We start from the raw sequence: 25,455 nt of genomic DNA, 5'->3' as shown, positions 1-25,455 counted from the left end.
CACTGTTTTCCAAGTGCTCTGCTATTACATCTTTTATAATGGACTCTAGCATTTTCCCCACTACCGATGTCGGGCTTACCAGTCTATAATTCCCCACTTTTTCTCTACCACCTTTTTTGAATAGTGGGGTAACATTAGCTACCCTCCAATCCATGGGTACTGTTCCAGAGTCGTATCGAGTTCTGGAAGATGACCAGCAATGCATCTACTATTTCTAGGGCCACTTCCTTAAGTACTCTAGGATGTAGATTATCAGGCCCTGGGGATTTATCGGCCTTTAGTCCCATCAATTTTCCTAACACCATTTCCCTACAAATACTGATTTTTTTCAGTTCCACCCTTTCATCAGACCCTATGTTCCCCGGCATCTCTGGGAGGTTATTTGTGTCCTCCTTTGTGAAGACAGAACCAAAATATGTATTTAGTTGGTCTGCCATTTCTTTGTTCCCCATTATATATTCCCCTGATTCTGACTGCAAGGGACCTACGCTTGACTTCACCAATCTTTTTCTCTCCACATATCTATAAAAGCTTTTACAGTCAGTTTTTATGTTCCCTGAAAGCTTACTCTCATATTCTATTTTCCCTTTCTTAATTAATCCCTTTCTTAATTAATCCCTTTGTCCTCCTTTGTTGAATCCTAAACTGCTCCCAATCCTCAGGATTATTGCTTTTTCTGGCCAATTTATATGTCCTCTCCTTGGATCTTATGCTATCCCTAATTTCTCTTGTTAGCCACTTGTTAAATGTGGTTAGGGTTCCTGCCCCTACCACCCTTTCAGGCAGTCAGTTCCAGACCCCCACAACCCTCTGGGTGAAGAAATTTCCCCTCAAATCCCCTCTAAACCTTCCACCAATTACTTTAAATCTGTGCCCCCTGTTTTTTGACCCCTCTGCTAAGGGAAATAGGTCCTTCCTGTCCACTTTATCTAGGCCCCTCATAATTTTATAGACCTCAATAAGGTCTCCCCTCAGCCTCCTCTGTTCCAAGGAAAACAGACCCAGCCTATCCAGTCTTTCCTCATAGCTAAGATTCTCTACTCCCAGCAACACCCTTGTAAGTGGGTAATGTCCCACTATCTGGGTGAGGGAGCCTCCTGCAGGGTCCCAGGCTCCATCCTGCTCTGCGTGCGGGATGAACACAGCCGGAAAGCGCGGCGAAGGCTACAATTGCCGTCGGTCTTTGTGTTCGGGCAGGAAATCCAGCTCGGGATCTCAGTGCACGCTGGCAAGTGTTGTGTTCTGTGAATAGCTGGCCCACACTCCCGGTCTAGTCTCTCACGTGAGGATTTGTGGCTCGCGCGCCCTCGGAGGGTGAGGCGGAAGGTTTTTTGGGAGCGAATGTAATTGCCGCTTTCTTTGTTACCCGGTAAATTCTCGAACTGAAGTTGTTCACAGGACCAAGAGAAGGCCGAGAAAATCAGCAAAAGGATCCACATCATTGAGGAGGTGAACAACAAGACAAAATTGCTGAACGAGATGCTGAGGCTGTACCAGAGAGACAGCATTGCAGAAAACCAGAGAGAAGTAATGAAGGTGACAATTTAATATACACCCCTCGATTAGATTCCAGCCTGTAACTCACTCCGGGGGTCTGTGATTCTATATATAAACCCCCCGAACCCCTCGAGTAGATTCCAGCCTGTAACTCACTCCCGGGTATCTGTTATTCTGTATATTTTAACAGTCTGACCCGATGTTTTCACGGAGTGTTTGCTGTAGCACTGTGGGCAGTGTCCCTTTAAGCCGCGCGGTGCTCTGCAGCTCCTGCGCAGCCGGCTCACCGGCTTTTAAATAGGAAAAAGCGCGCATGCGCGGTATTTTGAATGGGCCACGCACCCAAAATAAAAATGAAAGGGGAGATTGACTGCGGGTTTGTGCTCTCTCACCGTGCTCCCTGCTCTTTGTCTACAGGGCTTGTATCAGCGCTGTGAGCAGCTGCGGCCAACGCTGTTCCGACTCGCAAGCGACACCGTGGATAATGATGAAGCTTTGGGTACGTACCCCGTTTCCGTGTGTTCTCGTTTAATGGCGGGGGGGGGGGTGGGGCCTGACGAGGGGGACCCGGGGGGTTTGATCCGTTTCCACTGGCTGCGAGTTTAGGCACCCCAGTAATGCTGATTCTTTTTTACAGTGGAGATTCTACAAGCCAACGATTCGCTCACCCTTGTGGTCAACTCATACAAGCAGCTAGTGGAGGGACACGAGCAGAACGGAGTAACCCCCCGAGAACCAGCCTCCGAAGGTAATCCTACGCAGCTGCCCTCTCACTGTGACTGGCAGACTTTGTGCTTCCGATACGTCTCAACCAAGGATTCCCCTCTACTGTGGTTGACACGGCCCTCGACCATGTCTGTCTCATTTCCTGCGCTTCCGCTCTCTGCCCTTCCCCTCCCTCCCAGAACCACGATAGGGTTCCCCTTGTCCTCACCTTTCACCCCACCAGCCTCTACATTCAACGGATCATCTTCCGCCATTTCCGCCACCTCCAACGTGATCCCACCACCAAATACATCTTCCCCTCCCCTCCCCTTTCAGTATTCCGAAGGGACCGCTCCACGACACCCTGGCCCACGCCTCTATCACCCCCAGCACCCCTTCCCCTTCGCCCAGCACCTTCCCGTGCAAGTGCAGGAGATGCAACACATGCCCTTTTACCTCCCCCCTTCCCACTGTCCAGGGCCCCAAACACCCCTTCCAGGTGAAACAGCGATTTACTTGTACTTCTTGCAATTTAGTATACTGTATTCGCTGCTCACGATGCGGTCTCCTCTACATTGGGGAGACCAAACGCAGATTGTGTGACCGCTTTGCGGAACACCTCCGTTCAGTCCGTAAGGGTGACCCTGAGCTTCCGCTCGCCTGTCACTTTAATTCTCCGCTCCACTCCCACTCTGACCTCTCTGTCCTCGGCCTCTTGCACTGTTCCAATGAAGCTCAACGTAAGCTCGAGGAACAGCACCTCATCTTTTGATTAGGCACTTTACAGCCTTCTGGACTCAAGATTGAGTTCAACAATTTCAGATCGTAACCACCGCTCCCACTTTTTCGGACAGCAGCTGTTGATGATTCTGCTGTTGCCATTTCCATCTCCTCTAGACCCATCTTTTGTTTCTTTACTTGTCCCATTACCACCTTCTTTTGCCTCGCACCATCATCCCTTTTGTTATTTAATCTCTCCTGCCTTCCACCCAATCGCAGACCTTCCCTTTTGTTCTTTCCTCCTCCTCCCCCCTTTCCCTGACCCTGCACTTGCTGAGGACAGAGAGGTGCGAGTGCGAGTGTGGGCGGGGGCGAGGTCAGAGTGCGAGTGCGGGGGGAGGTCAGAGTGCGAGTGCGGGGGGAGGTCAGAGTGCGAGTGCGGGGGGAGGTCAGAGTGCGAGTGCGGGGGGAGGTCAGAGTGCGAGTGCGGGGGGAGGTCAGAGTGCGAGTGCGGGGGGGAGGTCAGAGTGCGAGTGCGGGGGGGAGGTCAGAGTGCGAGTGCGGGGGGAGGTGCGAGTGCGGGGGGAGGTCAGAGTGCGAGTGCGGGGGGAGGTCAGAGTGCGAGTGCGGGGGGAGGTCAGAGTGCGAGTGCGGGGGGAGGTCAGAGTGCGAGGGGGAGGTCAGAGTGCGAGTGCGGGGGGGAGGTCAGAGTGCGAGTGCGGGGGGGAGGTCAGAGTGCGAGTGCGGGGGGCGGTCAGAGTGCGAGTGTGGGGGGGTGCGAGGTCAGAGTGCGAGTGGTCCGTATTTGAATTAAATCGCAATTTTTAGAATCGGGATCTAATCTCAGTGGTTTGATTTTTGAAGCGGATCCCGTGCTGGCGGATTTAACCGATCTGGAGTCGGACTTCAGAAATGCTGGAATGGTCTGGACTGCGGGCCCCGGGAAGCAGCGGCCGCCCTGGCTGGATGAGGAGCTGATGTCACTGGGTGGGTAACGTTCTGCCCCTTTAACTAAATAAAATGGCGTCCGGTCAGGTGACTGCCTCAGTCCACAGCGTCCCGCGGCTGCGACTTGCATGGTTTCGTCCCTTCGACTAAGTCCCATTGCTCTACTCGATTGGCCGACTGACGTCAGGGTGCCAGCCCGATCGTAACTAACGCTTGAATAATGACCTCACTGTTTACCTTGATAACTTGCATCTGCTTACCTCACGTTGCCCTCTGGCTGACCTTGCGCCGCTGGCTGGCTCGGAGTTATAAGTCGCAAACTTATCCTGGCCCATCGACGCTTAATGTATCCACAAAATAAACACTGGGAAGGGAACCGATAGTTTAGCTCAGTGGGGCAGCACTCTCGCCTCTGAGTCAGAAGGTTGTGGGTTCAAGTCCCACTCCACGGACTTGAGCACAAACATCTAGGCTGACGCTCCAGTGCAGTACTGAGGGAGCGCTGCACTGTCGGAGGGGCAGTACTGAGGGAGCGCTGCACTGTCGGAGGGGCAGTACTGAGGGAGCGCCGCACTGTCGGAGGGGCAGTACTGAGGGAGCGCCGCACTGTCGGAGGGGCAGTACTGAGGGAGCGCTGCACTGTCGGAGGGTCAGTACTGAGGGAGCGCTGCACTGTCGGAGGGGCAGTACTGAGGGAGCGCCGCACTGTCGGAGGGGCAGTACTGAGGGAGCGCTGCACTGTCGGAGGGGCAGTACTGAGGGAGCGCTGCACTGTCGGAGGGGCAGTACTGAGGGAGCGCCGCACTGTCGGAGGGGCAGTACTGAGGGAGCGCTGCACTGTTAGAGTTGCCGTTTTTCGGACGAGACGTTTAACCTAGGCCCCGTCTGCCCTCTCAGGTGGGTGTTCGTGGGGAGAGAGAGGGTTGGTGTTGGAGGATGGGATCAAATGGGCCTTCATCACCCAAACTTTGTGACCATGAATTCCTCTTTCCCCACTTTGACTAGTGCAGTTAATATCCTCCGATTGATCTAAACCCTGGATTGAAAATGGAAACGGTCACTGTTCCCATCCTGTGGGGTTGTGCAGAACTCCTGTGGATCACCCTCTCTGGGGGTCCCGGTGCCGGAGCGATGGTCCTCTATGAGGGGCATGGTGTTTGGGAGGGTGCGGCTGGTTTCTGTGTGGTGACTCACTGGCACATTGCTCTTCCAGGCCTGAATGATCCCCCGCTGATGCAGCAAGCACCGGGCGCGGTGAATTGGAACACGTTCCAGGTACGTAAGATAAGTTGACCTTTCCTGTGGTGCGTGACTCCCCTGCTGCTGTTAGACCCTCTGTTACAGCGAGTGTGTGGGGAGCGAGGGAGCGTGTGGGGAGGGAGTGTGTGGGGAGAGTGTGTGTCGGGTGTGTCACACTGGACGAGGTTTGGAGAGCCCTCTCCCCACAACCCATTTCCCACCACAGGGAACTTGTATACAGGTTTGCCTCTTGTACAGTCCGCGCATGTCACTGGTTTAACCCTCGCTGGTTTAACCCTCGCTGTGGCTCTGTTGCAGGAAGCGACTCCGGCTGTGACCGCACCGACCTCCACCTCCAATGGGAGCAGAGCCCTGGACGGACTGGACCTGCTGGGGAGGACACTGATGGAACAGTCCCTTGGCACCCGAGCTCAGGCCGTCCGCTGGTGAGAAGCTGCAGCTATTCCTCTGTCTCTCTCTATCCCTCTGTCTATTTGTTTGTCTCTTTCTTTCTCTCCCTCGCCCGCGCTCCCTCGCTCTCTCACACCGTCTCTCTCTCTCTCGCCGTCTCAGCGCTCCCTCAGTACTGCCCCTCCGTCAGTGCGGCGCTCCCGCAGTGCTCTGTCGATTTGTGAAGCGGGTCTCAGGACTCCTATCCAAAGCGAAGATCATTTCGGGGAGCAAGGCACCCAAAAAACAATAATTTTAACCTCCTTTTCATTTTAAAATAAAATATTCCTTTCGTTGTCTGACCAGGGACCAGCCACATGTGAAATCCACGCTGAAGGAGCTTCAGAACCAGGCTCTGACCCATGAACTGGCCGCTGCCTCGGACCCCGGCTCTCCCGCAGCCTCTGCTCCGCTGCCAGCACCGGCTCGTCTCGCTCCATCACTGATGCCATCTGCTGGAACACCAGGGTTCTGCCAGGCCTCCCCCTCCCAGCCGCTCCAGCCCGTACCTGTCTCGCCCGCTCCGCAGAACCCCTCGCCCAGCAGTCCGCAGCGAGCTGGCACCGACGACAGCTCCTTGAAGAATCTCTTTGTGCCTTTGGAGAGCATCAAAGCAAGTAGGTGCATTAGGAGCGCTCTGAGGGAGAGGGGCTCTGATCCCTGAGGGAGAGGGGCTCTGATCCCTGAGGGAGAGGGGCTCTGATCCCTGAGGGAGAGGGGCTCTGATCCCTGAGGGAGAGGGGCTCTGATCCCTGAGGGAGAGGGGCTCTGATCCCTGAGGGAGAGGGGCTCTGATCCCTGAGGGAGAGGGGCGGCCGCCTCCGTCCATCAATCGAGAGAGAGATTTCCAACCCGTCGGAGTTTTGATAGTTGGGGGTGGTCTCAAAGTCGGAGAGCCAGGTGGTGAAGGATAGATTACTAGAGCCTAGTCTTCCGTCACTTGCAAGCCTTTATTTACAGAGACACACATTACATACCGTGCACACCCTCCCAAGATAAGCTCCCTCACTTCCCGAGCAGGCTCCCATATACATGTACACAAGAGAGTTCCCAACTGATACCCACCACCTGAATACAATTAACAGGGGGCAGGGGATCTAATTGTGTTGAAAATGATTACGGGATTAGGTGGGGAGATACAGTTTTGTTGGTGAGCTTAGGACTGATGTCGGGAAGGAGACTTTGGGACATACGCACACACGCGCGCGCATGGGGATCAGTACCTGGAATGGGCTCGGGAAGGGGAGTGGGAGTTGGATACTGTGATGGGGGAACATAGACCCCTGTGGAGGTATCAGCCAGATGGGCCAAACGGCCTCCCTCACCTGTGCTTTCCTTTGTGACCATCTTCAGGATCTGGTACAACAACAACTTGTATTTATATAGTGCCTTTGATGTAGTAAAACGTCCCAAGGAGCTTCACAGGAGCGATTATCGGATAAAATTTGACACCGAGCCACATGAGCTATTAGGACAGTGACCAAAAGCTTGGTTAAAGAGGTAGGTTTTAAGGAGCGTCTTAAAGGAGGAGAGGTAGCGAGGTGGAGAGGTTTAGGGAGGGAATTCCAGAGCTTGGTGCCCAGGCAACAGAAGGCACGGCTGATAATGGTGGAGCGATTATAATCAGGGATGCTCAGGAGGCCAGAGTTGGAGGAGCTGCAACTTACGGGGTGGAGCACCCGCTTGGGGGAGGCCCCTCCCTGACCCGGGCTTACAGCTGGAAGTGAGTTTTAACAGGAGTCCCCCTGATGGCCCATGGCCCGACCTCCACACAGCCCAGCTCGACCGCACGGTCTGGGGGGCAGCACGGTGGCATAGCAGTTAGCACTGTTGCCTCACAGCGCCAGGCACCCGGGTTCAAATCCGGCCTAGGGTGACTGTGTCTGTGTGGAGTTTGCACATTCTCCCCGTGTTTGCGTGGGTTTCCTCCGGGTGCTCCGGTTTCCTCCCACAGTCCAAAGATGTGCGGGTTAGGTTGATTGGCCATGATAAAAAAAAAATTGGCCCTTAGTGTTAGGGGGGATTAAATACGTGGGGTTACGGGGATAGGGCTTGGGTGGGATGGCTGTCGGTGTAGGGACCAGGTGCTAGGGTTTGGATGATCAGCCATGATCTCGTTGAATGGCGGAGCAGGCTCGAAGGGCCGAATGGCCTACTCCTGCTCCTATCTTCTATGTTTCTATGAGTCCTGATACCGATCAGAGACAGGAGGGCCTGGCTGAGGGGTGTTCCCGTCTTTCGGATGAGACGTTAAACCGAGGCACCGTCTGTCCTCGCAGGTGGACGTAAAAGATCCCACGGCCACTGTTTCGAAGAAGAGCAGGGGGCGGGAGTTCTCCCCCATGTCTTGGGGCCAATATTTATCCCTCAATCAACATCACTAAAACAGATGATCTGGTCAATATCACGTTGCTGTTTGTGGGAGCTTGCTGTGCACAAATTGGCGTTTCCCGCATTACAACAGTGACTACACTTCAAAAAGTACTTCATTGGCTGTAAAGCGTGTTGGGACGTCCTGAGTTCGTGAAAGGCGCTATAGAAATGCAGGTCTTTACTTTTTTCTTTCCCCTCCCCCAGTCCAGGGGTGCTGAGGCCAGTTTGCTCCCCTTACTGCTGTCCTGGGTGAGATGAGCTAACTGCGCACAGAGCAGGGCGGGATGCCGGTTGTTTCTATTCTCTCTAGTCCAACCCGCATCATTTCCTTCCCCCATTAATCCCGCAGGTAGCGTTCCGCCCGTCACAGCCTTCGACAGGCGGGGCCTCCAAGTCCTCTTCCACTTTGCCAAAGCCCCTCCCATTGGGAGGCCGGATCTGTTGGTCGTCGTCATCTCTCTGCTCAGCTCATCGCCAACGCCCATAAAGAGCATCCTCTTCCAAGCTGCAGTCCCGAGGGTAAGGCTGCTCATGGCTCACACGTGTGTGTCTGTGTGTCTGTGTCTGACCATGTGGTGTATTTAGACGTTCAGAAGGCGTTCGATACGGTCCCGCAAGAGAGATTAGCGTGTAACATTAAGGCACATGGAATTGAGGGCAAGGTACTGACGTGGATAGAGAACTGGTTGGCAGACAGGAAGCAAAGAGTTGGAATAAATGGGTCTTTTTCTGAGTGGCAGGCAGTGACTAGTGGGGTACCGCAGGGATCGGTCCTAGGACCCCAGCTATTCACAATATATATTAATGATCTAGACGAGGGAACTAGATGTAATATCTCCAAGTTTGCAGACAACACAAAGCTGGGTGGGCGTGTGTGCTGTGAGGAGGATGCCGAGAAACTCCAGGATGATTTGGACAGGTTGGGTGATTGGACAGATGCATGGCAGATGCAGTATAATGTGGATAAATGCGAGGTTATCCACTTTGGTGTCAAAAACAGGAAGGCAGATTATTATCTGAATGGCAATAGATTGGGAGAAGGGGAAGTGCACCGAGACCTGGGTGTCCTTGTGCACCAGTCGCTGAAGGTAAGCATGCAGGTGCAGCAGGCGGTTAAGAAGGGAAATGGTAAGTTGGCCTTCGTAGCGAGAGGGTTTGAGTACAGGAACAAGGATGTCTTGCTGCAGTTGTACAGGGCCTTGGTGAGACCACACCTTGAGTATTGTGTGCAGTTTTGGTCGCCTTATCTGAGGAAGGATGTTCTTGCCATGGAGGGAGTGCAGCGAAGATTCACCAGACTGATACCTAGGATGGCAGGAATGACGTATGAGGAGAGATTGGGTCGATTGGGCTTGTACTCGCTGGCGTTTAGCAGAATGAGAGGGGATCTCATTGAAACTTATAAAATTCTAACAGGACTGGACAGACTAGATGCTGGAAGGATGTTCCCGATGGTCGGGGAGTCCAGAACCAGGGGTCACAGTCTAAGGATAAGGGGTAAGCCATTTAGGACAGAGATGAGGAGGAATTTCTTCACCCAGAGAGTGGTGAACCTGTGGAATTCTCTGCCACAGAGGGCAGTTGAGGCCAATTCATTAAATATATTCAAGAAGGAGTTAGATATATTTCTTAAGGCTAAAGGGATCAAGGGATATGGGGAGAAGGCAGGGACAGGGTACTGAGTTTGGATGATCAGCCATGATCTCATTGAATGGCGGAGCAGGCTCGAGGGGCCGAATGGCCTACTCCTGCTCCTATCTTCTATGTTTCTGTGTGTTTGTGTGTGTGTGATAAAGGCCAGGCTTCACTCACATAAATCACAACCCAGTGTAACCTGAAAGGACTGTTGGTGATGTGAGCTTCCCCTGTGCCTTGTTTCTGAGGGAGGCTCTGCTCCATTTCCACAGCGCAGTGAGCCCTCACGGTGCTGCAGAATCGGGCGTTGTGTTGGAGGAGTCGCGGCCATGAACTCACAGCTCTGGGTATGTGTTTGTTTCCAGGTGATGAGGGTGAAGCTGCAGCCCGCCTCCGGCACGGAGCTTCCTGCGTTCAATCCCGTCCTGCCACCTCCCGTCGTCTCACAGGTCATGCTCCTTGCCAACCCCCAGAAGGTAAGGGATTTGGACGGACATCCTGCATTCAATAAATAAAATCGTTGCTCCTAACTAGTGTCGCCAACTCTGATTGGACGTATTCTGGGAGGTTACATCACGTCAACTGTACCCCCCGACCTCGCCATGCCCCGCGAACCCCGCCATCGATCGCCCGTACCCCCGACCTCGCCACGCCCCGCGGACCCCGCCATCGATCGCCTGTACCCCGACCTCGCCATGCCCCGTGTACCCCGCCATCGATCGCTCGTACCCTCCGACCTCGCCACGCCCTGCGAACCCCGCCATCGATCGCTCGTACCCCCCGACCTCGCCACGCCCTGCGAACCCCGCCATCGATCGCTCGTACCCTCCGACCTCGCCACGCCCTGCGAACCCCGCCATCGATCGCTCGTACCCTCCGACCTCGCCACGCCCTGCGAACCCCGCCATCGATCGCCCGTACCCCCGACCTCGCCACGCCCCGCGGACCCCGCCATCGATCGCCTGTACCCCGACCTCGCCATGCCCCGTGTACCCCGCCATCGATCGCTCGTACCCTCCGACCTCGCCACGCCCTGCGAACCCCGCCATCGATCGCTCGTACCCCCCGACCTCGCCACGCCCTGCGAACCCCGCCATCGATCGCTCGTACCCCCCGACCTCACCACGCCCCGCGATCGCTGCCATCGATCGCCCGTACCCCCGACCTCGCCACGCCCCGCCATCGATCGCCCGTACCCCCCGACCTCGTCACACCCCGCGATCGGCGCCATCGATCGCCCATACCCCCAACCTCGCCACGCCCCGCGATCGCCGCCATCGATCGCCCCTATGCCATAAGAACATAAGAAATAGGAGCAGGAGTAGGCCAATCGGCCCCTCGAGCCTGCTCCACCATTAAATAAGATCATGGCTGATCTGATCCTAACCTCAAATCTTCTATCACCCTCCATCCCACCCGAACCCATGTGATCTCCCGGGAGAGGCGCAAAACCAGATAAAAAACCCAGTGGCCAATTTGGGAGAAAAAATCTGGGAAATTCCTCTCCGACCCATCTCGGCGATCGAAACTCTTCCAGGAGATCACTCTGTCCCTATATTTTCTACAGTACTTACCTTCTGTAAAGGCGATCTCCACCCCAGCCAGGAACAGGAATAGAACCATCTCCTGAAATCTAACACAGAATTAGAACACACGAAGTAGGAGCAGAACCAGGCTACACGGCCCCTGGGCCCGCTCCGCTACCCACAGGGCCATGACCATTCCGAACCTAGACTCATGTCCAATTTCCTGCCCGCTCCCCGTAACCCTTAATTCCCTTTACTTCTAGGAAACTATCTATTTCTGTTTTAAATTTATTAGCTTCCACAGCTTTCTGGGGCAGCAAATTCCACAAACCTACCACCCTCTGAGTGAAGAAGTTTCTCCTCATAGTTTTGAAAGAGCAGCCCCTTATTTTAAGATTATGCCCCCTAGTTCTAGTTTCACCCATCATTGGGAACATCCTCACCGCATCCACCCGATCAAGCCCCTTCACAATCTTATATGTTTCAAATAAGATCGCCTCTCATTCTTCTGAACTCCAATGAGTAGAGTCCCAATCTACTCAACCTCTCCTCATATGACCACCCCCTCATCCCCGGGATTAACCGAGTGAACCTTCTTTGTACTGACTCGAGAGCAAGTATGTCTTTTCTTAAGTATGGACACCAAAACTGTATGCAGTATTCCAGGTGCGGTCTCACCAATACCTTGCATAACTGCAGCAATACCTCCCTGTTTTTATATTCTATCCCCCTAGCAATAAAAGCCAACATTCCATTGGCCTTCTTGATCACTTGCTGCACCTGCATACTAACTTTTTGAGTTTCGTGCACCAGGACCCCCAGATCCCTTTGTACTACAGTACTTTCCAGTTTCTTGCCATTAAGATAATAACTTGCTCTTTGATTTTTTCCTGCCAAAGTGCATAACCTCACACTTTCCAGTATTGTATTCCATCTGCCAAATCTCTGCCCACTTACTTAGCCTGTCTATGTCACTTTGCAGGTTTTTTATGTCCTCCTCACTCACTACTTTCCCTCCCATCTTTGTATCATCTGCAAACTTTGATATGTTACACTCGGTCCCCTCCTCCAAATCGTTAATATAGATTGTAAAGAGTTGGGGACCCAGCACTGACCCCTGCGGAACACCACTAGTTACTGATTGCCAGTCTGAGAATGAACCATTTATCCCAACTCTCTGCTTTCTGTTAGATAGCCAATCCTCTATCCATGCCAGAATATTACCCCCAATCCCGTGATTTTTTTATCTTGAGCAATAATCTTTTGTGTGGCACCTTGTCAAATGCCTTTTGGAAGTCTAAATACACTACGTCCACTGGTTCCCCTTTATCCACCCTGTATGTTACTTCCTCAAAGAACTCGAGCAAATTTGTCAAACATGACTTCCCCTTCATGAAACCATGCTGAGTTTGTCCTATTAAATTATGTTTATCCAAATGTCCTGTTACTGTCTCCTTAATAATGGACTCCAAAATTTTACCAACCACAGATGTTAGGCTAACAGGTCTATAGTTTCCAGCTTTCTGCCTACTACCCTTTTTAAATAAGGGTGTTACATTAGCAGTTTTCCAATCTGCCGGGACCTTTGCTGAGTCCAGGGAGTTTTGGAAAATTATTACCAATGCATCCACAATTATTACCAATGCATGAAAAATGAACAGCCTTTTCCTTAGCCGATTGATTGGACTTTTCTGGACTATCATTGGCATTTCCCCCCCATCTCCAATATTTGTTTATCGCCCCGGTGATTTTTCTCCCTCCTCAGTGTCCAGGAGATTAATCTTCAGTTAATGGAGACTCCGAGACAATCCTGACCTCCTCCCGGCCCAGAACCTCTGCTGCGAAGTTGGATCCGTTTCTGCTGATCTGAAGAAACGATTTAACAAACTCTTTCCCTTTCCTTTGGTCCCTTTTCCTCCTCTCCAGAAGAAACAACAAATTGTGCTTCATCGCCGGTTGCACTACAAGCAGCCCGGGGTCTGGTGGCCGAGGTCAATGTAAAGGTGAGGGGTCAACTTACTGTCAGCGTTCCCAACTCTGGGCGGACATATTCCTGGAGGTCCAACCGCCCCACCCTCTTGACATTGGCTGCCCAACACTCCATCCTCGCGGTGCCCCGCCTCCCCACACCCATTGGACCATCCCCGCGATGCCCCGCCTCCCCACACCCATTGGACCATCCTCGCGGTGCCCCGCCTCCCCACACCCATTGGACCATCCTCCCGGTGCCCCGCCTCCCCAAGCCAATTGGAAAGCGAACAGACTCTCTGTTACCCGATTGGATGATGCTTGACTGCCAGGCAAAGAGCCTTTTCCCATCTCCAATATTTATATTACTAATAAACGAAAGTGTTCAAAGAAAATGAAATCATACTTTTTTTTTTTAACGGCCCTATGATTTTTCTCCTGAGAATTGCTGGCAGCAGCGTCCTGGAGATTGAATCCCTCACTCCGGGAGACTCCAGGACAGCCTGGAGAGTTGGCAACCCTAGAGTGTGTGGATATTTTTATTCATTTGTGTGCCGCCTGTGTTGTGTTCGTTTTCAGGTGAAGGTTCGCTTGCGTTACAAGCTGCTCTACACCTTGGCTGAACAGCCCTTCACAGAGGTTGGCGAGGTCACTGAGTTCCCAGCTGTGGAGACCTGGGGCAGTCTGTGAGCAGTGAGCGGGACCAGTGTGAAGGAGGATCACAGAAGGACACAGCGCCCGGGGGGGGCTCAACCCCCAAAACATGAAGGATCATCGCCGTTTCTCTTTACAAAAGTGCCACCGAATTCCCATGAATTATATTGGATTCCACTCCGGGCAGTGATCGACCATTGTCGGGATGGTTTTATTCTCTCAAGGAAATGTCGCAACTCCAGGCAGATCTGGACACGCTGTGGGGTTCGAAGGGTGGAACCCTAATTTTGCCACGTTAATTCTCCTTCACGCCCCTTTCTATAGAATTGGTGCCCAGAGCAAATAAAGAGCCCTGGTTATTAATATCACACGCCCAGCGTCAACAGATAGGGGGCGTTCTCACTCCCCACAGTTATACTGCACGCTCAGCGTCAACAGATAGGGGGCGTTCTCACTCCCCAGTTATACTGCACGCCCAGCATCAACAGGTAGGGGGCGTTCTCACTCCCCACAGTTATACTGCACTGCACACCCAGCGTCAACAGATAGGGGGTGTTCTCACTCCCCACAGTTATACTGCACACCCAGCATCAACAGATAGGGGGCGTTCTCACTCCCCACAGTTATACTGCACACCCAGCATCAACAGATAGGGGGCGTTCTCACTCCCCACAGTTATACCGCACGCCCAGCATCAACAGGTAGAGGACCGCTCTCACACCCCAGTTGTACCTTTTGTTCTGTGTGGCACTGTGCCACACTGTTAAGTGCCATTTACCCACTAAGTATTTGGGGGGGGGGACCCCCAGTTGTTAAGAACCCTTACTGGTTCGAGTGTGTAAAGTTTGCCGGTTGCACCAGCCCTGATGTCGTGAGTTTGCCCCATTACACCAGCAACACTCATGTTTCCTGACCCTCCCCTGTGGAGCTTTGAGACAACTCGCCCCTCACCAGTGAGTTGCTGTGTTCCGTTTGATTAGATGCTCAAATGGGTCAACGCACGGTAGCCGTTCCATCCAGCCAATGCTCGGAAGATGCAAGCAGTAGAAACTTGCACAGACATCAGTGTTTGGGGTGTTGGAGCTTTCATGTTCTGCCAGTAGATGTCACTAGCTCACAAAGCACACTGTAAATATCTTCACTGCAATCACTTCTAACCCAGGGATCCAGAATTGGACTCCCACCACAAACACAACCACTCGAAGCGAGGCGAGGAGGATGTGGTCTCTCTTTATTTCCAGCTCCAAATCCCAATATTGCTCCCCCACCCCCCACGCTTTGCACCTTGGAGGCTTGGCAATAATCTCGTTGGAATTTGGGCTAGATTGAGATCCCAGGCAATGAGCGTCCCCGACATGTATAACCCACCGCACGTCAACAACTGTCGTGCTGAGACCGGAGAAGTTAATGCTGGGGGAAGGGGAGTACATAGGAACAGGAGTAGGCCATTCAACCCCTCGAACCTCTTCCGCATCCTTGAGTACTTTGCCCCGACAGTGAATTATCCGAGTGTGGTGCAGTAATCACAATCGGCCCCTAGGTGTCTCCAGCACACGTCGTGAATAGGATTGGTCAATGACACCGAGAGGCCCAACAGCGCCACAGTGTGGGCTTATTTTTAATACACTGACCGGTTGTCCCGTGGGTTTAATTTTCTCTGCGCTTGCGTTACTCAGTGTGCAGCGGAGAGTAACGCCCTTCCCGAGTGCCTAATTGAAATGGTGCCCCGTTCTCGGTGGGGTGGCTGTAGCCCAACTCCCTCGACTGAAGAAATGAACTTGCGGAGGGAAAGCAAAAGTTCAGCAGACCTGGTGCCACTGAAAATACCCTCTGGACATTCTGCGCGGCCACCTTTGAGCTGAGAGCCAATTTACAAAAAGTGGAAGCAAGTTCTTGGAAATAGTCAAAGAAATCAATGTTTAAGGAAAGAAACTAGTCTTGCAAATACAATCAAAGTATATTTATATTTTTGTAATTTTAGAAAATGCAATAATGTACCCCTCAAACTTTAGACCTGTGTAGGTTTATCAGACATTTTCAATGACCTTACAATCCAGATGATGTAAAATCACACTTGTGTATAAACATACACTCCGACTGATTATTTAAAAGGTCTAAGCCTGGAGATTACCCAATAAAGTATAATAATTCTATTCTAATATACGTCAGCCGGGGCTCTGGGCAGCGCTCTCGCCTCTGAGTCAGAAGGTTGTGGGTTCAAGTCCCACTCTAGAGACTTGAGCACATAAAGCTAGGCTGACACTCCAGTGCAGTGCTGAGGGAGTGCTGCACTGTCAGAGGTGCCGTCTTTCGGATGAGACGTTAAACCGAGGTTCCGTCTGGTGGATGTAAAAGATCCCGTGGCCACTGTTTGAAAGGAGAGCAAGGAGTTCTCCCTGGTGTCTTAGGCCAATATTCCCCTCTCAATCAACACTGATTGTTGGATCTTGCTGTGTGCGATGGCCGATGTTTTTGCCTAACAATAGTGACTGCACTTTAAAGTAATTTCATAGGCTCTCTGGGATGTACCGGAGGTCCTCGGGTGCTGTGTAATAAATTCCTTTGCCCACTCCTTGCAGACAGGTGTGTTGAGGCTTTGAGTGTTATTTCCAGACTGCAAAGTGTGTGATTTGTGCACTGGATTGTAGGCCAATTCACAGGGGTGGGTGGGGAGAGGGGGAGGGACGTGTTTGGAATCTGTAGGGGCACGAACTGAGGACGATGCTCCTTACTGATACATTAATAAAGTGGGAGAGGGCGGGAATCACTGCGGTTCTGCTTTGATTATTGATGATTATAATTCTGTTAAATTTGGCAGGTGTGCGACTGCTAATATCTGGCACGTCAATCCAATGTTAATATTTTTACACTTTCAGTTTTATATTAACTCTTTTCTTTCAATAAATGTTGACTTTTTTTTCATTGTACGGTGCAGAAGGTTCACTGTCTGTCTCTGAGGGTGTGGGGTGTAACAGAGAGAATGTTATAACAGAGAGCCTTAGAGGAAAAAACTCTGCGTTCCTCCAATTCTGGCCTCTTGAGCATCCCCTTTTTTAATCGCTCCACCATTGGCAGCCGTGCCTTCAGCAGTCTAAGTCCTAAGCTCTGGAATTCCCTCCCTAAACCTCCCCGGCTCGCGACCTCTTTCCATAGAAACATAGAAGATAGGAGCAGGAGTCAGCCATTTGGTCCCTCGAGCCTGCTCCGCCATTCAATGAGATCATGGCTGATCATCCAAACTCAGTACCCTGTCCCTGCCTTCTCCCCATATCCCTTGATCCCTTTAGCCTTAAGAAATATATCTAACTCCTTCTTGAATATATTTAATGAATTGGCCTCAACTGCCTTCTGTGGTAGAGAATTCCACAGGTTCACCACTCCCTGGGTGAAGAAATTCCTCCTCATCTCTGTCCTAAATGGCTTACCCCTTATCCTTAGACTGTGACCCCTGGTTCTGGACTCCCCGACCATCGGGAACATCCTTCCTGCATCTAGTCTGTCCAGTCCTGTTAGAATTTTATAAGTTTCAATGAGATCCCCTCTCATTCTTCTAGACTCCAGCGAGTATAAGCCCAATCGACCCAATCTCTCCTCATACGTCATTCCTGCCATCCCAGGTATCAGTCTGGTGAATCTTCACTGCACTCCATCCATGGCAAGAACATCCTTCCTCAGATAAGGCGACCAAAACTGCACACAATACTCAAGGTGTGGTCTCACCAAGGTCCTGTACAACTGCAACAAGACATCCTTGTTCCTGTACTCGAATCCTCTCGCTACGAAGGCCAACATACCATTTGCCTTTTTAACCGCCTGCTGCACCTGCATGCTTACCTTCAGCGACTGGTGCACAAGGACACCCAGGTCTCATTGCACTTTCTCTTCTCCCAATCTATTGCTGTTCAGATAATCTGCCTTCCTGTTTTTGCCACCAAAGTGGATAACCTCGCATTTATCCACATTATACTGCATCTGCCCAATCACCCAACCTGTTCCTTCTTTAAGACGCTCCTTAAAACCTACCTCTTTGACCAAGCTTTTGGACACCTATCCTAATAGCCTCTTTGGCTTGGTGTCAATTTATTGACTGATAATGCTCCTGTGAAGCACCTTGGGATGTCTTACTATGTTAAAGGCGCTATATAAATATAGGTTGTTAAAATGAGGGGGTGAGTATGTGCTCCTTCTGTTACTGGTACTTGGGCAGTATGCGATAACAGAGCCACAGACAACGCACTTTAAGTTATGTGAACTGTTAGTGTTATTTACTTTGATGTACTGGTCTCAAAGACTTTTTTAGTATTTCTATCTGTTGTGAGAGCAGTAAAATAAATCTTTTAAACTCTTCAGTTTGTTTTTGTACTTTCTCCTCCTGCACAGTCTCCGGGTCCAGACTGCCAGCAGTGTGTGTCCACACTGGCAGCTGGGAGATGCTTAGTGTGCGAGGCTGGGCAGTGACTGTTTCAACATTCTAATGCACTATCTAGCCAAGAGCCCCATCGCTGCCTCATGCTGTTGTGATCTGGGAAGGCGCTGCCTGAAAGGGACGGTGGAAGCAGATTCCGTGTAGCTTTCAAAAGGGAATTGGATAAATATTTGGAAAAGGAAAAATTTACAGGGCGATGGGGAAAGAGCAGGGGGCGGTGTGGGATTAATTGGAGAGCTCTTTCAATGAGCCAGCACAAGTACGATGGGCCAAACAGCCTCCTTCTGTGCTGTAGCATTCTATGATGTGGAACTAAACTGCACAGACCAGAAGGTCCCAGGGTTGTGTCCATCCCAGCTGAGACAACAGGTGGGAGGTGCTGCCATTGACTGACTTTCTCTGATCTAGAGCTGGAAATCAGCCAGCGCTCCTGGTTCCTGCTCTTGCTCCCTATTCTGGGGCAGTGGAAGGCACTTGAGCTCTAACAGCGCCTGGCAGGTGGCCAGGGTGGGAATCAGTGTTTGGAGACCTGCCTTCCACTACTCGCTGGCAAAGTGTTCTGAAGATTTTTGGGGGGATTTTGCTGTGCTGCATTCCCCCACACCGATACCTACACTTCACATGTACATATTTGGCTGTGAATCGCTTTGGGAAGTCCTGAAAGACTTGCATTTCTATAGCGCCTTTCACGACCACCAAACGCCCCAAAGCCCTTTACAGCCAATGAAGTACTTTTGAAGTGTATTGCTATTTTTTTAATATATATATATATAAATAGGTGTCAGCTGTGGCTCTGTTGGTAGCACTCTCACCTGCGAGTCAGAAGGTTGTGGGTTCAAGTCCCACTCCAGACACTTCGAATCATAGAATGATTACAGCACAGAAAAAGGCCATTTGGCCCGTCAAGCTGTTGCCGGCTCTCTGCAAGAGCAGTTCAGCTAGTCCCTTTCGTCGTAGTCCTGCAAATTTTTTTCCTTCAGCACTTGAGCACAAAAATCTAGGTTGACATTTCAGTGCAGTGCTGGGGGAGTGCGGCACTGTCGGAGGGGCCGTCTTTTGGAGTAGGCGTTAAACCGAGGGCCCCATCTGCCCTCTCAGGTGGGTGTAAAAGATCCCACGGCCACTGTTTCTAAGAAGAGCAGGGGGGAGTTATCCCCGGTGTCCTGGGGCCAATCAACATCGCTAAAAACAGATGATCTGGTCATTATCACATTGCTGTTTGTGGGAGCTTGCTGTGCACAAATTGGATGCCATGTTTCCCACATTACAACAAGTGACTACACTTCAAAAAATACTTCATTGGCTGTAAAGTGCTTTGGGACGTCCTGAGCTCGTGAAAGACGCTGGAGAAATGCAAGTCTTTCTTTTCTATGATGATAAGCACATCAGCAAACCTCAAGACTTCAAATTCATTTCTGATTTACCAAATAGTCTTGTTTTTCTATATAAATACCAGTTTGTTCTTTCCTGTGACGTGCTGGGCCGCTGACCCCTCACTTGGCCCAGTAATTTTGGGGGAAAGAAGAGGCCTGAGTGCTGCCCCCTGCCCTTTGACCCAGGGCCAATCTCCGCAGGACGCGTCCCAGTCACGGGGCACTTCGCCCTCACCAAGATGGCGGCCGCGCGGTTCCACCGGCCACTTTAAGGCGGGCGTTTTTTTTTGCGCGACAGCTGCCGGCCGGGCCCGACCTGCGGTTTGCGGTTGTCGCGCGGCGGGGCCTGCAGGAGGGAGCGGAGCCTGAGGTACTGAGGGAGCGGAGCCTGAGGTACTGAGGGAGCGCCGGAGGGGCAGTACCGAGAGAGCGCCGCACTGTCGGAGGGGCAGTACCGAGGGAGCGCCGCACTGTCGGAGGGGCAGTACTGAGGGAGCGCCGCACTGTCGGAGGGGCAGTACTGAGGGAGCGCCGCACTGTCGGAGGGGCAGTACTGAGGGAGCGCAGCACTGAGCGAGCGCTGCACTGTCGGAGGAGCGCACTGTTGGAGGGGCAGTACTGAGGGAGCGCCGCACTGTTGGAGGGGCGCACTGTCGGAGGGGCAGTACTGAGGGAGCGCCGCACTGTCGGAGGGGCAGTACTGAGGGAGCGCCGCACTGTCGGAGGGGCAGTACCGAGGGAGCGCGCACTGTCGGAGGGGCAGTACTGAGGGAGCGCGCACTGTCGGAGGGGCAGTACTGAGGGAGCGCGCACTGTCGGAGGGGCAGTACTGAGGGAGCGCGCACTGTCGGAGGGGCAGTACTGAGGGAGCGCCGCACTGTCGGAGGATCAGTACTGAGGGAGAGCCGCACTGTCGGAGGGGCAGTACTGAGGGAGCGCCGCACTGTCGGAGGGGCAGTACTGAGGGAGCGCCGCACTGTCGGAGGGGCAGTACTGAGGGAGCGCCGCACTGTCGGAGGGGCAGTACTGAGGGAGCGCCGCACTGTCGGAGGGGCAGTACTGAGGGAGCGCGCACTGTCGGAGGGGCAGTACTGAGGGAGCGCGCACTGTCGGAGGGGCAGTACTGAGGGAGCGCCGCACTGTCGGAGGGGCAGTACTGAGGGAGCGCCACATTGTAGGAGGGGCAGTACTGAGGGAGCGCCGCACTGTCGGAGGGGCAGTACTGAGGGAGCGCCGCACTGTCGGAGGGGCAGTACCGAGGGAGCGCCGCACTGTCGGAGGGGCAGTACTGAGGGAGCGCCGCACTGTCGGAGGGGCAGTACTGAGGGAGCGCGCACTGTCGGAGGGGCAGTACTGAGGGAGCGCCACATTGTAGGAGGGGCAGTACTGAGGGAGCGCCGCACTGTCGGAGGGTCAGTACTGAGGGAGCGCCACATTGTAGGAGGCACCGTCTTTAGGATGAGACGTTAAACCTGCCCTCTCAGGTGGACGTAAAATATCCCATGGCACTATTTCGAAGAAGAGCAGGGGAGTTATATCTGATGTCCTGGCCGATATTTATCCCTCAACCAACATCACTAAAGCAGATTATCTGGCCATTATCACATTGCTGCTTCTGGGAGCTTGCTGTGCGCAAATTGGCTGTAAAGCGTTTGGGAAGTCCCGGGGTCGGGAAAGGCGCTGTAGAAATGCAAGTATTTTCGTCCCCTTTAATTTATTCTTTCTGAAATATTCATCCACTTCCATTTAGCAGGGTACCAGAACTGAGAGGTTATAATTATCTGAGATCGATAGGTTTTTGTTCGGCAAGTGTATTAAGGGATATGGAACCAAGGCGGGTGGATGGAGTTAGGATACAGATCAGCCATGATCTGATTGAATGACTGAACAGGCTGGAGGGGCTGAATGGCCTCCTCCTGTTCCTAAATATGGAAATAATAATTCTGGAAACGCTCAGCAGGTCAGGTAGCTTTGTGGAAATAAACTGCAGTCAGTGTTTCAAACTGTTGGCCCTCCGCGAAGGCTCGAGACGTTGATTGCTGTTTTTCCATTGGCTGTTTGGTTCCAGCTTTCTCCACCGTATAAATCCTCGCACTGACATATATGTTTGCTCTTAGACACGCACAACGTTGAATGGTTGGGACATCGCTGAGATAAGGTGCGTTCCCACGGAAAGAGACTAGAGTCTTTTTTTTTTTTACCCTCAAAGAATGGATTTCTCGAAATTCCTGGACGACAACTTTGATGTGAAGGACTGGGTGAATGGGGCTTTCAAGACGGTTCAGAAGGAGGGCCCTCGGAAGGTGGACAGTCACGCTGCCACCCTGGTGATGAAGCTGCAGCTGTTCATTCAGGAGGTGAACAATGCGATCGAAGGTGTGTGTCGCTCTTTATCTGGGCATGTTTTACAGGGGGGTGCCCGAAAGTGCCAGTATTTACAGGGGGTCCCCGGGAGTGTGTCAGTATTTACATGGGGTCCCCAGGAGTGTGTCAGTATTTACAGGGGGTCCCTGGGAGTGTGTCAGTATTTACAGGGGGTCCCCGGGAGTGTGTCAGTGTTTACAGGGGGTCCCTGGGAGTGTGTCAGTATTTACAGGGGGTCCCCGGGAGTGTGTCAGTATTTACATGGGGTCCCCAGGAGTGTGTCAGTATTTACAGGGGGTCCCTGGGAGTGTGTCAGTATTTACAGGGGGTCCCCGGGAGTGTGTCAGTGTTTACAGGGGGTCCCTGGGAGTGTGTCAGTATTTACAGGGGGTCCCAGGGAGTGTGTCAGTATTTACAGGGGGTCCCCGGGCGGAGTGTGTCGGTATTTACAGGGGGTCCCCGGGAATGTGTCGGTATTTACAGGGGGTCCCCGGGAATGTGTCGGTATTTACAGGGGGTCCCCGGGAGTGTGTCGGTATTTACAGGGGGTCTCTGGGAGTGTGTCGGTATTTACAGGGGGGGCCCCGGGAGTGTGTCGGTATTTACAGGGGGTTCCCGGGAGTGTGTCGATATTTACGGGGTTCCCCAGGAGCGTGTCGGTATTTACAGGGGGTCCCCGGGAGTGTCGGTATTTACAGGGGGTCCCGAGAGTGTGTCGGTATTTACGGGGGTCCCCGGGAGTGTGTCGGTATTTACAGGGGGTCCCTGGGAGTGTGTCGGTATTTACACAGGTCCCCGGGAGTGTGTCGGTATTCACGGGTCCCCGGGAGTGTGTCGGTATTTACAGGGGGTCCCCGGGAGTGTGTCGGTATTTACAGGGGGTCCCCGGGAGTGTGTCGGTATTTACAGGGGGTCCCCGGAAGTGTGTCGGTATTTACAGGGGGTCCCCGGGAGTGTGTCGGTATTTACACGGGTCCCTGGGAGTGTGTCGGTATTCACGGGTCCCCGGGAGTGTGTCGGTATTTACAGGGGGTCCCCGGGAGTGTGTCGTTATTTACAGGGGGTCTCTGGGAGTGTGTCGGTATTTACAGGGGGGGCCCCGGGAGTGTGTCGGTATTTACAGGGGGTCTCTGGGAGTGTGTCGGTATTTACGGGGTTCCCCGGGAGCGTGTCGGTATTTACGGGGGTCCTCGGGAGTGTGTCGGTATTTACAGGGGGTCCCCGAGAGTGTGTCGGTATTTACGGGGGTCCCCGGGAGTGTGTCGGTATTTACAGGGAGTCACTGGGAGTGTGTCGGTATTTACAGGGGGTCCCCGGGAGTGTGTCGGTATTTACGGGGTTCCCCGGGAGCGTGTCGGTATTTACGGGGGTCCTCGGGAGTGTGTCGGTATTTACGGGGGTCCCCGGGAGTGTGTCGGTATTTACAGGGGGTCCCCGGGAGTGTGTCAGTATTTACAGGGGGTCACCGGGAGTTTGTCGGTATTTACAGGGGGGGCCCCGGGAGTGTGTCGGTATTTACAGGGGGTCCCCGGGAGTGTGTCAGTATTTACAGGGGGTCACCGGGAGTGTGTCGGTATTTACAGGGGGGGCCCCGGGAGTGTGTCGGTATTTACAGGGGGTCCCCGGGAGTGTGTCGGTGTTTACAGGGGTTCTCTGGGAGTGTGTCGGTATTTACAGGGGGGGTCCCCGGGAGTGTGTCGGTATTTACAGGGGTTCCCCGGGAGTGTGTCGGTATTTACAGGGGGGGCCCCGGGAGTGTGTCGGTATTTACAGGGGGTCCCCGGGAGTGTGTCAGTATTTACAGGGGGTCCCCGGGAGTGTGTCGGTATTTACAGGGGGTCCCCGGGAGTGTGTCGGTATTTACAGGGGGGGCCCCGGGAGTGTGTCGGTATTTACAGGGGGTCCCCGGGAGTGTGTCGGTATTTACAGGGGGGGCCCCGGGAGTGTGTCGGTATTTACAGGGGGTCCCCGGGAGTGTGTCGGTATTTACAGGGGGGGCCCCGGGAGTGTGTCGGTATTTACAGGGGGGGCCCCGGGAGTGTGTCGGTATTTACAGGGGGTCCCCGGGAGTGTGTCGGTATTTACAGGGGGGGCCCCGGGAGTGTGTCGGTATTTACAGGGGGTCCCCGGGAGTGTGTCAGTGTTTACAGGGGGTCCCCGGGAGTGTGTCAGTGTTTACAGGGGGACCCCGGGAGTGTGTCGGTATTTACAGGGGGTCCCCGGGAGTGTGTCGGTATTTACAGGGGGTCCCCGGGAGTGTGTCGGTATTTACAGGGGGGGCCCCGGGAGTGTGTCGGTATTTACAGGGGGTCCCCGGGAGTGTGTCGGGGTGCGATCTCAGTTAGTGCAGGTTGCAGGATGTGTGGTTGTGTAACGTGCGTGCGATCTCTCTCCCTTTACACTCTCTCGCTCGCTCTCAGAGACCAGCCATCAGGCTCTACAGAACATGCCCAGGGCACTTCGAGATGTGGAGGCCCTGAAACAGGAAGCTTCCTTCCTCAAGGAGCAAATGATCCTGGTCAAGGAAGATATTCGGAAATTTGAACAGGACACGGCCCAGTCCATGCAGGTAAGGATGCTGAATAATTCGGGGCTGGATTGGTTGCATTCTTGCTCAATGATGCATGTTTATGGTTCTTGGAATGCAACAAATCTTCTGTTCGTTTCTTTTCAAATACGTAAATTCTACTTCCGCATTAAAGAAAGACTTGCATTTCTATAGCGCCTTTCACGACCGCCGGACGTCTCGAAGCGCTTTACAGCCAATGAAGTGCTTTTGAAGTGTAGTCACTGTTGTAATGTGGGAAACGCGGCAGCCAATTTGCGCACAGCAAGCTCCCACAAACAGCAATGTGATAATGACCAGATAATCTGATTTTTTTTGCTATGTTGGTTGAACTGAATCGGCTTGGCTCAGTGAGTAGCACTCACATCTGTTTCATGATCGCTGACAGTTGCATAGAACGTACTGCACAGAAACAGGCCATTCGGCCCCACTGCTCCGTGCCGGTGTTGATGCTCCACACGAGCCTCCTCCCACCCCTCTTCACCTCACCCCATCAACGTAGCCCTCTATTCCCTTCTCCCTCATGTGTTTATCCAGCCTCCCCATAAATGCATCGATGCTATTCGCTTCAACCACTCCCTGTGGCAGCGAGTTCCACATTCTCACCACTCACTGGGTAAAGAAGTTGCTCCTGAATTCCCTATTGGATTTATTAGTGTCTGTCTTATATTTATGGCCCATAGTTCTGGTCTCGCCCACAAGTGGAAATATCTTCTCCATGTCTATCCAATCAAACCCTTTCATAACTTTAAACCTCCATCAGGTCACCCCTCAGTCTTCTCTTTTCTAGAGAAATAAACCCCAGCCTCTTCAATCTTTCCTGATAGTTATAACCTCTCGGTTCTGGGATCGTCCTTGTGAATCTTTCTCCTTCTCTGGTGCCTTTGGTGAGGTGAGTCAACACCCACGTGGGAGGAGCCGTTAGAAAGAGATACTGGCCAGCGAATAACCAGCCGGGCTCCTCCTGCTCTTTCCGACGATCACCTTGTGTTTGTTTTGTCGCCGTGTGCT

The 25,455-nt window shown here is 52.8% G+C and overlaps 2 protein-coding genes across 6 annotated transcripts in view; both read left to right on the top strand.

Annotated features, from left to right (window-relative positions):
* The window catches only part of LOC147110273 (ADP-ribosylation factor-binding protein GGA1-like), a 38,944-nt gene extending 20,882 nt beyond the window's left edge, over positions 1-18,062 (top strand). Inside the window, exons 8-18 of one of the 2 annotated variants that reach the window (XM_086000074.1) lie at positions 1,399-1,536; positions 1,915-1,996; positions 2,135-2,245; positions 3,787-3,909; positions 5,084-5,145; positions 5,428-5,555; positions 5,866-6,180; positions 8,286-8,451; positions 9,933-10,043; positions 13,020-13,096; positions 13,641-13,765. In XM_086000074.1, the coding sequence (XP_085856200.1) occupies positions 1,399-1,536; positions 1,915-1,996; positions 2,135-2,245; positions 3,787-3,909; positions 5,084-5,145; positions 5,428-5,555; positions 5,866-6,180; positions 8,286-8,451; positions 9,933-10,043; positions 13,020-13,094 (1,311 nt within the window). In that variant the 3' untranslated portion in view covers positions 13,095-13,096; positions 13,641-13,765. Of the gene's footprint in view, positions 1-1,398; positions 1,537-1,914; positions 1,997-2,134; positions 2,246-3,786; positions 3,910-5,083; positions 5,146-5,427; positions 5,556-5,865; positions 6,181-8,285; positions 8,452-9,932; positions 10,044-13,019; positions 13,097-13,640 lie in introns of both variants that reach the window. The other variant, XM_086000073.1, reaches the window with a different exon arrangement.
* Positions 18,063-19,733: 1,671 nt separating this feature from the next.
* cog7 (component of oligomeric golgi complex 7) overlaps positions 19,734-25,455 on the top strand; it is a 59,894-nt gene continuing 54,172 nt past the window's right edge. The window contains exons 1-3 of one of the 4 annotated variants that reach the window (XM_086000068.1): positions 19,734-19,884; positions 21,632-21,890; positions 24,299-24,447. In XM_086000068.1, coding sequence (XP_085856194.1) covers positions 21,725-21,890; positions 24,299-24,447 — 315 coding nt within the window. In that variant the 5' untranslated portion in view covers positions 19,734-19,884; positions 21,632-21,724. Of the gene's footprint in view, positions 19,908-21,631; positions 21,891-24,298; positions 24,448-25,455 lie in introns of all 4 variants that reach the window. The other 3 variants (XM_086000072.1, XM_086000070.1, XM_086000069.1) reach the window with 3 other exon arrangements.

The sequence above is a fragment of the Somniosus microcephalus genome, chromosome 11 (assembly GCF_052327205.1).
Source record: "Somniosus microcephalus isolate GS21.2 chromosome 11, FLI_Smic_1.0, whole genome shotgun sequence".
NCBI classification, from domain to species: Eukaryota; Metazoa; Chordata; class Chondrichthyes; order Squaliformes; family Somniosidae; genus Somniosus; species Somniosus microcephalus.
Note: the sequence above shows the minus strand (reverse complement) of the source record. Positions and strands in the feature narration are given on the sequence as shown.